Source organism: Panthera leo, chromosome A3, assembly GCF_018350215.1.
Source record: "Panthera leo isolate Ple1 chromosome A3, P.leo_Ple1_pat1.1, whole genome shotgun sequence".
In the NCBI taxonomy this organism is placed as follows: Eukaryota; Metazoa; Chordata; class Mammalia; order Carnivora; family Felidae; genus Panthera; species Panthera leo.
In genome coordinates, this window is record NC_056681.1 from 55,256,066 (window position 1) to 55,272,124 (window position 16,059).

At 39.3% G+C, this 16,059-nt stretch overlaps 1 protein-coding gene across 1 annotated transcript in view; it reads right to left on the reverse strand.

Moving 5' to 3' along the window:
• The window catches only part of MRPS9 (mitochondrial ribosomal protein S9), a 63,928-nt gene extending 48,077 nt beyond the window's left edge, over positions 1-15,851 (reverse strand). The window contains exons 1-2 of the mRNA XM_042931876.1: positions 15,688-15,851; positions 4,998-5,177 (exon numbers count right to left, since the gene is read on the reverse strand). Coding sequence (XP_042787810.1) covers positions 4,998-5,177; positions 15,688-15,804 — 297 coding nt within the window. The 5' untranslated portion in view covers positions 15,805-15,851. The remainder of the gene's footprint in view (positions 1-4,997; positions 5,178-15,687) is intronic.
• Between the last annotated feature and the right edge of the window lie 208 nt (positions 15,852-16,059).

Consider the following 16,059-nt stretch of genomic DNA (forward strand, 5'->3'; position numbering starts at 1 on the left):
CATTCCATCCTCAAACAGAATAAACATTCTTTTCAAGTGAATGTGGAACATTCTCCAGAACAGATCACATATTAGGCCACATAACAAGTTTCAGCAAATTCAAAAGGATCAAAGTCATACCATACATCTTTTCTGACCAAAATACTATAAATTTAGAAACCAACCACAAGAAAAAACTGATAAGAGCACAAATAAATGGAGGTTAAATAACATGCTACTAAACACTGAATGGGTCAACCAAGAAATCAAAGAAGAAATCAAACAGTACATGGAAATAAATGAAAATGAAACACAACAGCCTGAAACCTTTGGCATGCAGCAAAAGCTGTTCTGAGAGGAAAGTTTATAGCAACACAGGCCTACTTCAAAAGCAAGAAAAATCACAAATAAACAATCTACTCTTACACCTAAAGGAACTAGAAAATGAAGAACAAATACAACCTCAAACGAGCAGAAGTAAGGAAATGACAAAGATCAGAGCAGAAATAAATGATATACAAACTAAAAAACAATAGATCAATGAAACCAGGAGTTGATTTGTTGAAAAAAATCAACAAAATTGATAAAACTCTACCCAGACTCATCAAAAACAAACATACAAACAAAACCCAAAAAATTCAGATAAACAAAATTACCCATGAAAGAGGAGAAATAACAACCAACACCACAGAAATACAAACAATTGTAAGAGAGTATTATGAAAAACTATATGCCAACAAATTGGACAATCTAGAAGAAATGGAAAAATTCCTAGAAACATATAACTTACCAAAACTGAAGAAACAGGAAATAGAAAATCTGAGCAGACTGATTACCAGCAAGAAGACTGAATCTGTAATCAAAAAACTCCTAACAAACAAAAAGTCCAGGGCCAGAGGGCTCCAGAGACAAATTCTACTAAATATTTAAAGAAGAGTTAAGACCTGTTCTACTCAAACTATTCCAAAAAACAGAGGGAAAATTTCCAAATTCATTTTATAAAGAGAGTATCACTCTGATACCAAAACCAGATAAAGACACCACAAAAAAGGAGAACTATAGGCAAATATCTCTGATAAACATCGATGCAAATATCTCTGATAAACATCCTTGCAAAAATCCTCAACAAAATACTGGCAAACAGAATCCAACAATACCTTAAAAAAAAAAAAATCATTCACCACAATCAAGTGGGATTTATTCCCAGGATGCAAAGGTGGTTCAATATTTGCAAATCAATCAATGTGATACATCACATCAATAACAGAAAGGATCATCTCAGCAGATGCATAAGAAGTATTTGACAAATTATAACATCCATTCAAGATAAAAGCCCTTAACAAAGTAGATTTAAATGAAATATACCTCAATATAATAAAGGCCATAAAAGAAAAACCCACAGCTAACATCATACTCAATGGGGAAAAACTGAGAGCTTTCCCCCTAAGGTTAGGAACAAGACAAGGATGTCCACTCTCACCACTTTTATTCAACGTAGTACCAGAAGTCGTTGCCACGGCAATTAGACAACAGGAAGGAAAAAAAAAAAAGTCATCCAAAGTAAAACTTTCACTATTTGTAGATGACATGATACTACATATAAAAAACCCTAAAGACTCCACCAAAAAAACTAGAATAAATGAATTCAGTAAGGTCACAGGATACAAAATCAATGTGCAGGAATCTGCTGCATTTCTACACACTAATAATGAAGCAGCAGAAAGAGAAATTAATACAGTCCCATTTACAATTGCACCAAAAACAATAAGATATCTAGGAATAAACCTAACCAAAGAGGTAAAAGACTTATATTCTGAAAATTATAAAACATTGATGAAAGAAATTGAAGAAGACACAAAGAAATGGAAAGACATTCCATGCTCATGGATTGGGAGAATGAGTATTGTTAAAATGTCTATACTACCCAAAGCAACCTACACATTTAATGCAATCCCTATCAAAATACCAACAGAATTTTTCACAGAACAAAAAAGTCCTAAAATGTATAAGGAACCACAAAAGACCCTGAATAGTCAAAGCCAAGTTTAAAAAAGCAAAGCAAAGTTGGAGGTTTCACAATTCCAGACTTCAGATTATATTACAAAGTGGTAGTGATCAAGATCATATGGTACTGGCACAAAAACAGACACACAGATCAATGGAATAGAAAACCCAGAAACAAACTCACAATTACATGGTCAATTAATCTTCAACAAAGCAGGAAAGAATATCCAATAGGAAAAAGTCCCTTCAACAAATGGCGTTGGGAAAACTGGACAGCTACATACAAAAGGATCACTTTCTTTCACCATATACAAAAATAAATTCAAATGCATTAAAAGGGTGCCTGGGTGGCTCAGTCGGTTAAGCATCTGACTTTGGCTCAGGTCATGATCTCACGATTTGTGAGTTCGAGCCCCACTTTGGGTGAGCATGAGCCCTGCTCTGGTGAACACAAGCCTGCTTTGGGTGAGCCCTTCTCCCTCTCTCCTAATCTCTCTCTGTCTCTCCCTCATGAGATTCTCTCTTCCTCTCTGTCTCTCCCACTTTCTGCCCCTCGCTCACTTGGGCCCCCTCTCTCTTAAAATAAAACAATAACAAAACAAATAAAACAAAACACCCAAAATGGACTAAAGACCTGAATGTGAGAATTGAAACCATAAAAATCCAAGAAGAGAACCAAGCACAGGCAGTAATTTCTCAGACATTGGCCACAGAAACATTTTTCTAGATATGTCTCCTGGGGCAAGGGAAATGAAAGCAAAAATAAACCACTGGGGCTATATCAAAATAAAAGCTTCTGCACAGTGAAGGAAATAACAAAGCTGAAAGGCAACCTATGGAATGGGAGGAGATATTTGCAATTCATTAGTATCCAAAATAATAAAGAACTTCTATAACTCAACATTCAAAAAGCAAATAATACAATTAAAAATGGGCAGAAGACATGAACAGACATTCCTCCAAAGAAGACCTCCAGACGGCCAACAGACATGAAAACAGGGAAATGCAAATCAAAACTACAATGAGATATCTATCACCTCGTGCCTGTCAGAATTGCTAACACCAACAACACAAGAAACAGCAGGTGTTGGGAGAGGATGTGGAGAAAAAGAAGCCTACTTGTACTGTTGGTGGGAATGCAAACTGGTGCAGCCACTCTGGAAAACAGTATGGAGGTTTCTCAAAAAGTTAAAAATAGAACCACCCTACGACCCAGCAATAGCACTACTAGGAATTTATCCAAAGGATACAGGAGTGCTGATTCATAGGGGCACATGTACCACAATGTTTATAGCAGTGCTTTCAACAACAGCCAAATTATGGAAAGAGCCCAAATGTCCATCGACCGATGAATGGATAAAGAAGATGTGGTTTACATATACAATGGAATATTACTTGGCAATGAGAAGGAATGAAATCCTGCCATTTGCAACAATGTGGATGGAACTGGAGGGTATTACGCTGTGTGAAAGAAGTCAGTCAGAGAAAGGGAGATAAATGCTTTTACTCATATGTGGAACTTGAGAAACTTAACAAAAGACCATGGGGGAAGGGAAGGGGAAAAATAGTTTCAAACAGAGAGGGAGGCAAACCATAGGAGACTCTTAAATACAGTGAACAAACTGAGGGTTAATGGCGGGGTAGGGGGAAATGGGTGATGGTCACTGAGGAGGGCACTTGTTGGGATGAGCGCTGGGTGTCATATGTAAGTGATGAATCAAGGGAATCTGCCCCTGAAACCAAGAGCATACTGTATACACTGTATGTTAGCTAACTTCACGATAAATTATTTATATCTATATATCTATATCTATCTATGTATCTATCTATCTATAATAGAACTACCCTATGATCCAGCAATGACACAACTGAGTATTTACCCAGAAAATACTAAAACGCTAATTCAAAGGGATACACACATCCCTATGTTTATAGCAGCATTATCTATAACAGCCAAATCATGGAAGCAGAGCAAGTGTCCATGGATAGATGAATGGATAAAGAAGATATGATACACACATACACACAGAAGAATATTATTCAGCCATTAAAAAGTATGAAATCTTGCCATTTGCAATGGCATGGATGGAGCTAGAGAGTATAATGCTACGTGAAATAAGTCAGAGAAAGACAAATACTATATGATTTCATCTATATGGAATTTAAGAAACAAAACAAAATGAGCAAAGGAAACAAAGAGAAAGGCAAACCAAAAACCAAACTCTTAACTATAAGGAACAAACTGATGGTTACCAGACGGGAGGTTGGTAGGAGGATGGAGTTAAATAAGTGATGAAGGAGTGCACTTGTGATGAGCACCGGGTGTTGTATGGTGTTGAATCACTATATTGTACACTTGAAACTAATATAACACTATGTTAACTATAATGGAATGCAAAATAGAATAAAAAAAACTTAGAACAAGTTACAAAGTTGTTAAATTTTAAGTATCTTTGTTAACTATGTTGGGACATGTCTAGCAAAAATGTATCATTACTACTTTTATGAGAGTTAGAACAACTCAAGAGTGGAACAATAATAGAGTTCTAACTCTCAAGTCTCAAATCATTTAGAACATGCCCTGACTTTGAAAATTTATGTATAGTTAAGATAATAAAAAACACTTGACTCAGGTTTACTTATGGAATTTCCTGTATACTTGACTATATTTCCATCATCATTTTGCAAGAAAGTGGAGTTTAAGACTACACAACTGGATAAATGTTTCCAAATTGTGTATAAGCATTCATAGTGACTCCTAGGACCTTGAAACAATAAAGTTATCCATTTCTCGTTAAAATCTAAAACTCACTCGGCTTTATAATGCTTGAAATACACAGTAGCATCTCTCTCTTCGAAAGCCTGGTTCCAACATGCAACGCATAGTGGTATTTGTCCTTATTCTGACAGTTTGATTAAAATTTACACAGAGCTAAAGAATTCAAGCTGGAGAAAAGTAATTTCAACAGTTAAAACTACAGTAATTAGTTTCCCAACAGAGTAACTGTACTTACATCAATATCGTCTTGCGTAAAAGTTTCTGGATCTTCTCCCATCATGTTGGCTAAATGTCTCTTTCCTATGTTGAACTCTTCAATCTGCTTTTTAATAAAATCCACTGTGTAAGTTTCACGTCTTAAGGCTGCAACATTTTTCTTTGCTGTTACACCTGTGGTGTGTCTTAGCCTTAATATCTAGCAGAAAATATAAACAAAAAGAAAAAAGGTTTTAAAACAAATAATGATCTTGTAGGCCACTGTCTCTAGATAAAACAGGATGTTCAAACAGTTGTCTTTATTACAGTACTCAGTTGGCAAGAGTCTGGAAACAGGTAAAAGGCCTGTTAAGAAAGCTACTAGAAATTGTTCCCCACTCAAAAGCTTGCTTTTTAAAAGCTTCTGCTTACATAGCAGTTTAAACTACTAGCATTTCAACACATTAAAACCCAAAATACCTATAAGTGATATGCCACCTCCTTATCTATGACAAACATCCACATTTGATACTGATTGGTCAAAGACAACTAGTTGTGGTATCTGACACACAGGGAATAAAGAGTAAAATGCCACTCCCTTAAAAAGAAGCAAATGTAGAGGCACCTGAGTGGCTCAGTCAGTTAAGTGTCCGACTCCTGACCTCAGCTCAGGTCACGATCTCAGGGTCCTGAGTGCAATCCCTGCATTGGGCTCTGTGCTGGGTGTGAAGCCTACTTAAAAAAAAAAAAAAAAAAAAAAAAAAGGCAAATGCACATGCAGGCAGAAACTAGCAGGCAGAAACTAGCAAGCAGAAGACATGGGAGGGAAGGGACATGCACTTGGGAATAGCATACTTAGACCAGTCACCTGGTTCAAGGGTACAAATATAGCCCATCTTTCAATGCCTTAAAACAGTTTAGCTTAGCTGGAGACTCTTCTGCGGTCCTTATTTTAGGCTGATACAGTGAAGAGACTGCTTCACTAAACACCAAGATTTATCATTAATTTGGTTCCACATGCGGGTTTTGGAAGTCATATGACAAAATGTTTCTGTCCATAGCTAAAACAACCCATGTGTAATACAGGTGAACCCACTACACTTCCCACCAATCACCAACCACAGCCCGTATGAGAAATGGAAGTCTCCCGGATTCACTAGGAGACTCATTCACTGAAGTAATGAGTTCTACAGGAAGAGTAAGATTAGGGAAGAAAGTGATGAGTTCAATTTGGGGCATGACAGGTTTGAGATGCTTGATGGGCATCTCCAGAGAGATAGGTGTCCGCGAGGCAGATGGCTCTGTGGGTGTGTGCACAGGAAAGATCTGAGCTAGAGATGCCGTCTGTTAATAATCAGCATGGGGCATGATGTGACACCATCAATGGAGGGGAAATGCAGGCATTAGTGTTAGAATAAGAAACATCTATTCTACTATGCAAAGAAACAACACAGTATATGAGAGAAGGCAGGCAGAAAGGTAAGATTACTTATGCCTTACGGCCATTATTTTTTATTTTATTTTTTTTTTTTATTTATTTTTGGGACAGAGAGAGACAGAGCATGAACGGGGGAGGGGCAGAGAGAGAGGGAGACACAGAATCTGAAACAGGCTCCAGGCTCCGAGCCATCAGCCCAGAGCCTGACGCGGGGCTCGAACTCACGGACCGCGAGATCGTGACCTGGCTGAAGTCGGATGCTTAACCGACTGCGCCACCCAGGCACCCCACAGCCATTATTTTTATAAAACGGGACGCGAGATGGGTCTGCAGAGTAAGGAGTGACAGGTTTGACGGACTGAATACCTCATATTCAAAGAGCAACAATACAGCAGTTATAAAGGAGGAAGGACAATTAAAGGAAGAAAATTAGAAAAAGAAATTTAAGTACCCCTTTATACTGGATGTGTGCCAGGAATATAATACCAAAGAAACAGTTATGAATCTACATCTATACAACAGCTACAATATTTTGTCAATTACCTTTTTGTTTCCTATAGATTTCCTTTGTATGTTTCAGTGGAATATTCAATGCACTACCTGGCTCAGGAGAGTTCCATCTTAGGGCAGACTGTACCCTTCAGCATTATAAAGTGTTCCATTCCCAGGCAATACTTTTATTTTTAACTTAATTCTACTGGATCATAATATTGCAACCCTTTCAAAGTTCAATTTGTATTTCCCTGGAATGTCACTGCCAGTACTTTTCATTTAAATTTTGAATAATTTTAGTTTTTTTTTTTTTGACCCAATCTGAGTTTTTAATACATTTAAATGGATTTCATAGATATTCTGTCTCATTTTTCATCTGATTTTATCTTTATTGTTTGTTATGCTTTCATTCCTGTTTTCTTTCTTTTACTAGATGGTCTGTAGATTTTTATATCTGTTTTTTGATATGGCAATTTGGATATTATAGAGCCTGCCTTTATTTCAGTAGTGATTACCTATGTCTCTGAATAAAATGTTTAAATGTATTTCTTCTATCAACTTCAGAAAGTAATACTCATTCAATTCTCACCTATTTATCTTTTCTTTTTCGACCATAAAAATTATGTTTTTCTGTCCTCCAACCGTATCAGCTTCACTTCTTTCTTACTTTTTGCTCCGCATTCTGTATGATTTTTAAACCTTTATTCCTTGGAGACGTGTGTGGTGTGTGTGTGTGTGTGTGTGTGTGTGTGTGTGTGTGTGTGTGTGTTACAGTGTCAACTGTGCAGCCACTCTGAATTTTTAGCTTCTTAAATCACTGATCTATCTTCAAAAATCTTTCCTTAACTATTTAACTGTATATTCTTGTCTTATCCCCTGTTTCATACAGCTCTCTCTCACCCAACATTTTTAAAGTGTCCTTGACATGGGGCGCCTGGGTGGCTCAGTTGGTTAAGCGTCCGACTTCAGCTCAGGTCACGATCTCGCGGTCCGTGAGTTTGAGCCCTGCGTCGGGCTCTGGGCTGACGGCTCAGAGCCTGGAGCCTGTTTCCGATTCTGTGCCTCCCTCTCTCTGCCCCTCCCCCGTTCATGCTCTGTCTCTCTCTGTCTCAAAAATAAATAAACGTTAAAGTGTCCTTGACAGTGTGAAGGAGTTATAGCAAAAAAATTCTTCCATGTTGCTGAGTAAATATTCTTTGTTTTCTTCATCTCTCTCTCCTATTCGGTTCCTTTTCTTATTTTGTTCTGACAACATTTTAGTATCACCTCAAGCAAAAGAGTTGATTATTGGCTGGAAGACTCATTTTTTCACTTGATCTTCACTTGATCTTGTGTCTGTCTATATTCTTCGAGTTTGTGACAGCTGGCAGCTTTCTTAGTTTTAACATGAGTCTTAAAAGACTGTCAAAAAAATTTTATTGTTGTTCATTTAGAAAGAACTTTTTAAAAAAGTCCCTACTTTGTTATTTTTCATAAAAATCTCTTTAGGATCTTTTCAAAGACAAGTGTACTGCCTAAGAATATGACATTCTGGAAATTCATATTTATTAAAGTTACAAAGCCATTACAGCATCAGTACCAGAGTATTGAATATATTTATAAATGTTCTAAGTTATTCTAGCAATGACTCACTCACACAAAAGTATTTACATTCAAAAAAGACCATTATTCATTAGTACAATCCACTAAGTCAGATGAGGCTGAATCTGAATCAACTAGATCTTTAGCTATGAGCAGTCAGAATTCCTGGAGAGAATGTGCTTTGCTACTGGTAAGTACAAATCCCCAACCAAATATTCTATAGGTTCTATTTCCGACCGAAAAGCTGTGGCAGAGAATTTTCCTCACACTCTGTTTTTACGGAATGGTATAGATACAAGTTGACAGATTTGTTTCTTTTTTAAGATAATCAGTGGGTCAGACAACTATAATTTCAATCAAGCAGGTTTGCCAAAGAAGCAGACACATCCTGACAGAGCAGTGATGTTCCAAATTTGGCCAAATGCCAGTGCCACACACTACTCTAATGATACTACAAGAGTATTGAGGAGTTTCCTTTTCGTTCAATTGGATAAAAATGGAACAAAGAAGAATGCACCGCTAATCTGAACAGAAAAGGCAAAAAAAGAAATACTTCGAGGAATAAAAGATAAAGACTGAAGTCAGATTAGAGAAAAGGTGGAAAGAAACAATATAAGGACACCAAGAGAGAAATGATAGTAACCTTTCTGAATGAGTTTTTATTTTCATCAAGTAGAGGTCTCTGGATGCAAGCAAAAGAAAATATAGTCCTGCTATAGACTAGCAGGACTATAGTTGAAGCAGGCAGCTAAAAAGCAGGAACTCCAATGATCCACAGCACGCTCAATGAAGTCTTGGCCATTAAGATAAAATGCTATTCCAACGGTCCTTCTCTCTCTGCTCAAGATCTCAAGGGAAGGACTATCTAATGGGGCTACCTTGGGTCAGATGCCCCAGATGATGGTTCTTCCAGGCTGTATCTAGTGGGGAAGAACTCATTACTCCTGAGAAAATAGGAGTGCCCCGATGAAGGGGAAATGGACACCAGGTTAGACAAACAAGGAAATGTCCTACACTACTCGAGCAAAATTCACCATTTATATTCACTCCACAAACTTATAGATTTAGAGCCTTAACATATTTACCAAATAAAATATATGGAATTTGTTGGAATCATGATTTAAACAAACCAACTATAAAAGATTACTGTTGGAACAACCAAGGAAATTTGAACACGGAATAGGTAATAGATGATATTAAAAAATTATTGTTTTTTCTGTTAAATATGTGCATAGTGGCATGGAAGCTATGTTCTTTTATTTATTTAAGAAACTTTTTAAATGTTTATTTTTGAGAGAGACAGAGAGAGAACGCAAGCAGGGGAGGGGCAGAAAGAGAGGGAGACAGAATCCAAAGCAGGCTCCAGGCTCTGAGCTGTCAACACAGAGCCCGATGCAGGGCTCGAACCCATGAACCACGAGATCATGACCTGAATCGACGTCGGGCACTTAACCGACTGAGCCACCCAGGTGCCCCAAGGAAGCTATGGTCTTTAAAAAAAAAATCTACCTGTTAAAAAAAAAAATCAAGTATATATATATATAAGTAATATAACAAAAAGCCTGAGATTTACACAAAAACCTACAGAAAAAAAAAGGTAGGAAGATAAACAGGATTGGTAAAACATTAATAATTGTTGAAGCTGATTGACATATACATGGGTTCCTTACAGTATTTTATTTTTGCAAATGCTTGAATGTGCTTTAATTTTTATAATAAAATTCTAAAAAGTAAACTATTTTACAAGTTCACTGAAGAAATTTAAGGAACTACTATGGGCCAGGCTATACACTGAATTTTAACAGAAATAACCGTCAAGCAGAATTGAGTGGTGTTAAAACGAGAATGTTGCCATACTGAGAAAAGCAAACATGAAACAAGGTAAAAATGCAGTTTTCTTATTTAAGCTACTATCTATCTGGCAAAAAAGAATGTGGCAGGTGTTCACACATATACAAATGTGCATACACACATGTACACATGCACATATCCCTACATGTAAGAACTCCTTACATGTTTAAATTTTTAAAAAATCTTTATTTACTTTTGAGAGAGAGAGAGAGAGAGAGAGAGAGAGAGAGAGAACATGAGTGGGGGAGGGGCAGAGAGTGAGGGAGACACAGAATCCGAAGCAGGCTCCAGGCTCCGAGCTGTCAGCACAGAGCCCCACGCTGGGCTCGAACCCACAAACTGTGAGATCATGACCTGAGCTGAAGTCAGATGCTTAACCAACTGAGCCACCCAGGTGCCCCTAGAACTCCTCACATTTAATTCAAGAAATGATCCATGAGCATCTAGGAGGTGTCTGTGGCCACTGCAGGAAGCATCAGAGTAGGAATACAAAGGTTATGCTATTTTTCTCAAGAGGTTTAAAAAACCAACTGTAAGGGAAAGACCTAAACACACGAGATATTGAGATAATAAAAAAGAAGTAAATGTGGGTCTTTCACAGTTGTAGGCAGCTTCCAAGATGGCTTCCAGCGAGTCTACTGATTGATATTCATCCTGTTCAATCCCCTCGAATGCGCGCTTGAGTAACTTGCTTCTGACGGATAGAACACTACTAAAGTAATAGAACGTCGCCTCTACGATTAGGTTACAAAAAGATGGTCTTCCCTCTTTCCCCCCACTCTGTTGATCAACTGATGGAAGCCAGATGTGGTGAGCTGCCCTACAGAGGCCCACGTGGCAAGAACTGAGGGTGGCCTCCAACCAACAGCCGGCCCAACAGCCTGCCAAGATATAAATCCTGCTAACACCTACAAAGAGTGAGCTGGAAGGTAGATTTCCACCCTCCAGCCTGGAGAGGACTAAAGCCACAGCCAACACCTGGACTGCTGCTTTATGGGAGACTGTGAGCACAAAACCCAGTTAAGCTGTGTGTGGAATCCTGACCCCCAGAAACGACGACGTAACAAATGTCTGTTGTTTTAAGCTGCTAAGTTTGGGGGTAACTTGTTCCACGGCAATAAATAATGGGTGCATCATCCTAATTACAACAATGAAGCACAGTACAAGGAAACTTACTTATTTGCTTTATAAGGACAAAATAGGTGGGAATGATGGTAGCATCTATTATCAGCCTCTCTTTAAGTAAGAAACTACTACATGAGGAAAATGCTACTTTTAATGTCAATATTTTACTTTTAATGTCAATATTTTTCATAATGGAGTAATGAGGAACACACTAAATCTATCCTTTAAAGGACAGGGTGAGATCTCAAAAGAAACAACTTATCCCACCAAGGGGTTTTTATCTCCATTGCTAACAAAATGGGATTTTTAAAAAATTCAAAGTTACCTGGGCAAAAACATAACTAATTTACAGAACTGCATACAGCATTTGATACAAATGCAAGTCGATTTTTAAATTTGTTTTTCAAAGAGTTTTTAAGCAATTTATCAATAAAGTTTATTAAGACCCTACCGTAAACCAACTGGATGCTGTGATAAATACAGGATAAGAACAGATACTTAAGACAAGGACAACAACGTTTTTCCAATAAAACCAAAATCTACAAGGGCTAAGCTCCCAAACTGCCACTGATTGTGCCTGTCATTCTTCGGCAGATAGTCCAATCCCACAAGGGAAGTATACTGGCTCAATAAAAACAGAAAGTGTAAGCACTAAGCGTTTAGTAGAAAATAAAGAGGGCATCTCCTTGATATTTGGCAATACTAGCTTTCAAAATAGAAACTGGGTGGCTCAATCGGTTAAGCATCCGACTCTTGATTTTGGCTCAGATCGTGATCTCACAGTAGCGAGATAGAGCCCTGCGCTGGGGCTCCGCGCCAGCCACGGAGCCTGCTTGGGCTCTCTCTCTCCCTCTGCCCCTCGCCAGCTCGTGCTTGTTCTTGCTCTCTCTCAAAAATAAATCATAAGTAAAATAAAAAATAGGAATTGGCCTACTGGTTTACTTATTATGAAAGTCACAAATAAATAATACTTCGGGAAACTAAATCAGTATTCTTGTCTTATACTGATAGAGGGTTTAAGAATTCACGGGTAACCTTTGCAGGACACCATGACTGTCAACTGCTTATAATAATGCCAGTGCTACTCTCATTAGCGAAAGATAAAAAGAAAAAAAGAAAAATTCAAGTACCTTAGTACAGCAAAACTGACCATAACCTGGGCCCTGCCAAACTTTCCCATCTCTCACCATTCTTGTAACTACACCAACTGTAACTGCTAGAAGAACCAATTATTTGTTGTTGGCAAGAGTCCACACACTCTGTACACATCTGGCCCCTTCTGTAACCTATTTCATCTTCCTAGAACAGAATACCTCTCTTTTATCATGTAATTCCTCACTGCTCCTGAAGACTCTATCATCTCCTTTGAGAAACTGCCCACCGCACCACTCTACGTGTTACAACTCATTTGCATTAGGCACTGCACATCTGGGCTCTTCTGTATTTACCTCTGCAAATCTCAGTACACTGTGTGTAAGTCCCTGATATTCGGGGGTTCATAATCGGAACTTTTGCCATTCACACGTAAGACTCCTTCTTCCACCCCAAATTTGCAGTTGTAGAGAAATTAATATGAAATGCGTATACCACAAGAGTGGTATGCAAGAGGAAGTCTGCTGGTGAGGGTCCCAATTGAGCCCACAGGAATCCTAGTTTACCAAAACTTGTTTCTTTTTCCTTGTGGCATCAGTGCTCCTCAAACTTTTCTGACTGTGACCCACAGTAATAGCTATTTATATCACCACCTCGTCACACTTTTACATATAAAAAAAAACTGCAAAAATACCCTGTACGAGATGTTTTTATTATTATTCTATTGTTTTATGAAACATGGCCCCTAAGAGAAATACAACTATTAATGTTGGAGACAGAAGTGAAGAAACATTAATATTTAATTAAGACAGACAAGTTCTGTGCCAGAAAAAAGCTTCATAAATGTCTTTAACCATATATATGGTAACAGTAAGGGTCTGACTGGGGTCAGTTAAGTCTTTCAGTTATGTCTGAGTCCTACTTCACGTGGTAAAACATGAGCTGTGATACTATTCACGAATTTGGGGATTTGGCAGTCTCAGGATCATCCCTGGAGAGTGCTATGGGTCAATACTGTCTGGGTAATTATTCGATAATGATTTGTTTACTTCACAGTGCCTGGCTCAAGTAAAGTGCTCAGTAAACATTTGCCATATGGGGGGAAAAAACCTTGAAGAGTGGTCAGGGAGATGAAAATTAAATTTTTCACTCATCTTAATGGAAAACATACCTGATGCCAGTAGAAAAGGGGGCACTCTCATACATGAAAGATAGAGCATGGATTGCTACAGCCTTCCTGGAAAGCTATGTGGAAATACCTATTAAAATTTAAGATGTATTACACATACTTTGTAACAAGAATCTCACAACTGGAACTCTCTACTACACAATTAAAAGCAACAGTACCAAGAATTATGCCAGGATGTTTACTGAACTCTTTATTCGTGGGAAGAAAATGGGAACAAAATAAATGGCCATCAAATATTAACTCTGACACATTCATAATAAAATATTATATAGCAGTTAGATACATAACAGGTGACCTGAAGGAATTTCTACTATATATGTAAGTTGGAGAAGCAAAATGTAGAATGGAATCTACTTTTTTGGAAAGCATGCACGTGCATGGATGTTTGCATGCAATAAAAAGAACATAGAGAAAGACACAGGAGGATACGCATATTCCAGAGTTTGAGGGAGAGAAAGTGAGCATTCTCCCCCAGACACATATTAAGTGTCAGCAAAAAAACATTATATATGCAACAGTCCCTTTTATAGATGACTATGCATACACAGGAAAAATATATTCAAATAAGATGCAGGAAAAAAATAAAAACTTCCAACATATTTTTCACCGAGAAAGTATTAAAAAACAAATGATGGACAAATGAATAGGTGGACTGGTTGATTTACGTTAAAATAGACTATTCTTTTTTTCAAGTTTTTTTTTTTTTTCACGTTTGTTTATTTTTGAGAGAGAGAGAGCTCAAGCAGGGCAGGGGCAGAGAGAGGAGGACAGAGGATCCAAGGCAGGCTCTGCGCTGACAGAAGCAAGCCCAACGTGGGGCTCGAACTCAGGAACTGGAAGATCATGACTTGAGCTGAAGTGCAAGGCTCAACCAACTGAGCCACCCAGGCACCCCTTTCAGTAGTTTCTATATCATAATAATTGACTTCTTCACAATACTTGGTACTTCTTTATCACTTTCCCTACTTCAAACATTCACCTGTTTTCCATGACACCACACTGTCTGGTTTTCCCCCTACTTCTCTGGCAGCTCATTCTCAATCTCTGGGAGGCTCTTCTTCCTTCCTTGACTGTTGTCCTTCAGGGCCCTGTACCTCTACTTATTCCAATTCAGTACACCTTTACTAGGTGTTTGAATTCACTCTTAAGGCCTCAATTACCATCTACAAGGTAACAGAGGATTGTAAATCAGTACTCTTCTTGACCTACAAACTTGCCAATCTTTGAGCCCAGTGGAAATCTCCACTTGGACATCCCAATTATAATTGTATAATAAATATAATTCTATCCAAAACTGAACTCGTTTTCTACCCTCTCAAATCTTGCCCCTCCTGTTGGGATCCCATATCAGTAAATGGCATCATCACTCAACCAGCTGTGAAGCTAGAATCTTGGCTTTTCACTGCCCCCAGGATGAGCGGAAAAGTTCAAGTTCTGGGCTCCACCTCTCCAGAGACAAGGTGTCGGGAAAATTAAGAAAACAGAAACTGCACAGATGCAAGGCACTTTTAAAGTCGCTATCAATCCTATCCACTGTGTGACTTTCTCCGTGAAGTCTTCCAGACCACTCACTGCAGGAGTCCAGTTCTCATTCACCGCCTCCGGCGCGGCCCTCCTTCCCACTGGACCGCGGGGAAGGCGGGAGGGACCGGACCCTACTCCACACCTAGGCACAGACTCCCCTTTGCCTGGCAGCCAACTCAAGAAAGGAGGTCGCTCTAGTTCCGTCTGCAGGTAACTTCCTCACTGCACACCCCGCGAAAACCAGACACAACCCCAAGTGGCCGCTGCAAGCCAATACCCATTCCTCTCTCAACCGCACAACTCTACTAAATACCCAAGACCCTAGGGTCCCCGTCGGAAGGCACGCGAGACGCCAGGGGAAGGTAGCGGCGCCGGCTCCACATCCTCGCGCTACAACGGACCAGTGTTTCCACTTCTCCACTTCTCTCCGGTACCTACCTGCAACTCAGCAGCCGCGGCTTTCCAGACTCCCTGTCTGAGGGCAAGGCTAACCCTACCTCCGAGAAACAGCCGGTAGGAAACCGCTGCGCCCCAGAACACACAGGGAGCCGCCATCTTGGCTGCTGGAGACCAGGGCTGGAGGGTGAAGGGGCGGGGCCTGACGGCTGCGCAGGCGCCTGTGGGAGACGGGGGGGATCCCGAGGGTGTAGGGAAGGAGGAGGGGGCGTGCCCCGTGGGGCGGGGCGGCTCGTCGCTGATTGGGTGTGTGAACCCCCCGAGGGGCGTGTCCGGCTCCACCCCCTGGAGTAGCCAGTTCGTAGTATCCCCTAGTTCGTAGTAACCACAAGAGTATTGGCCTCTTTCCGAAGG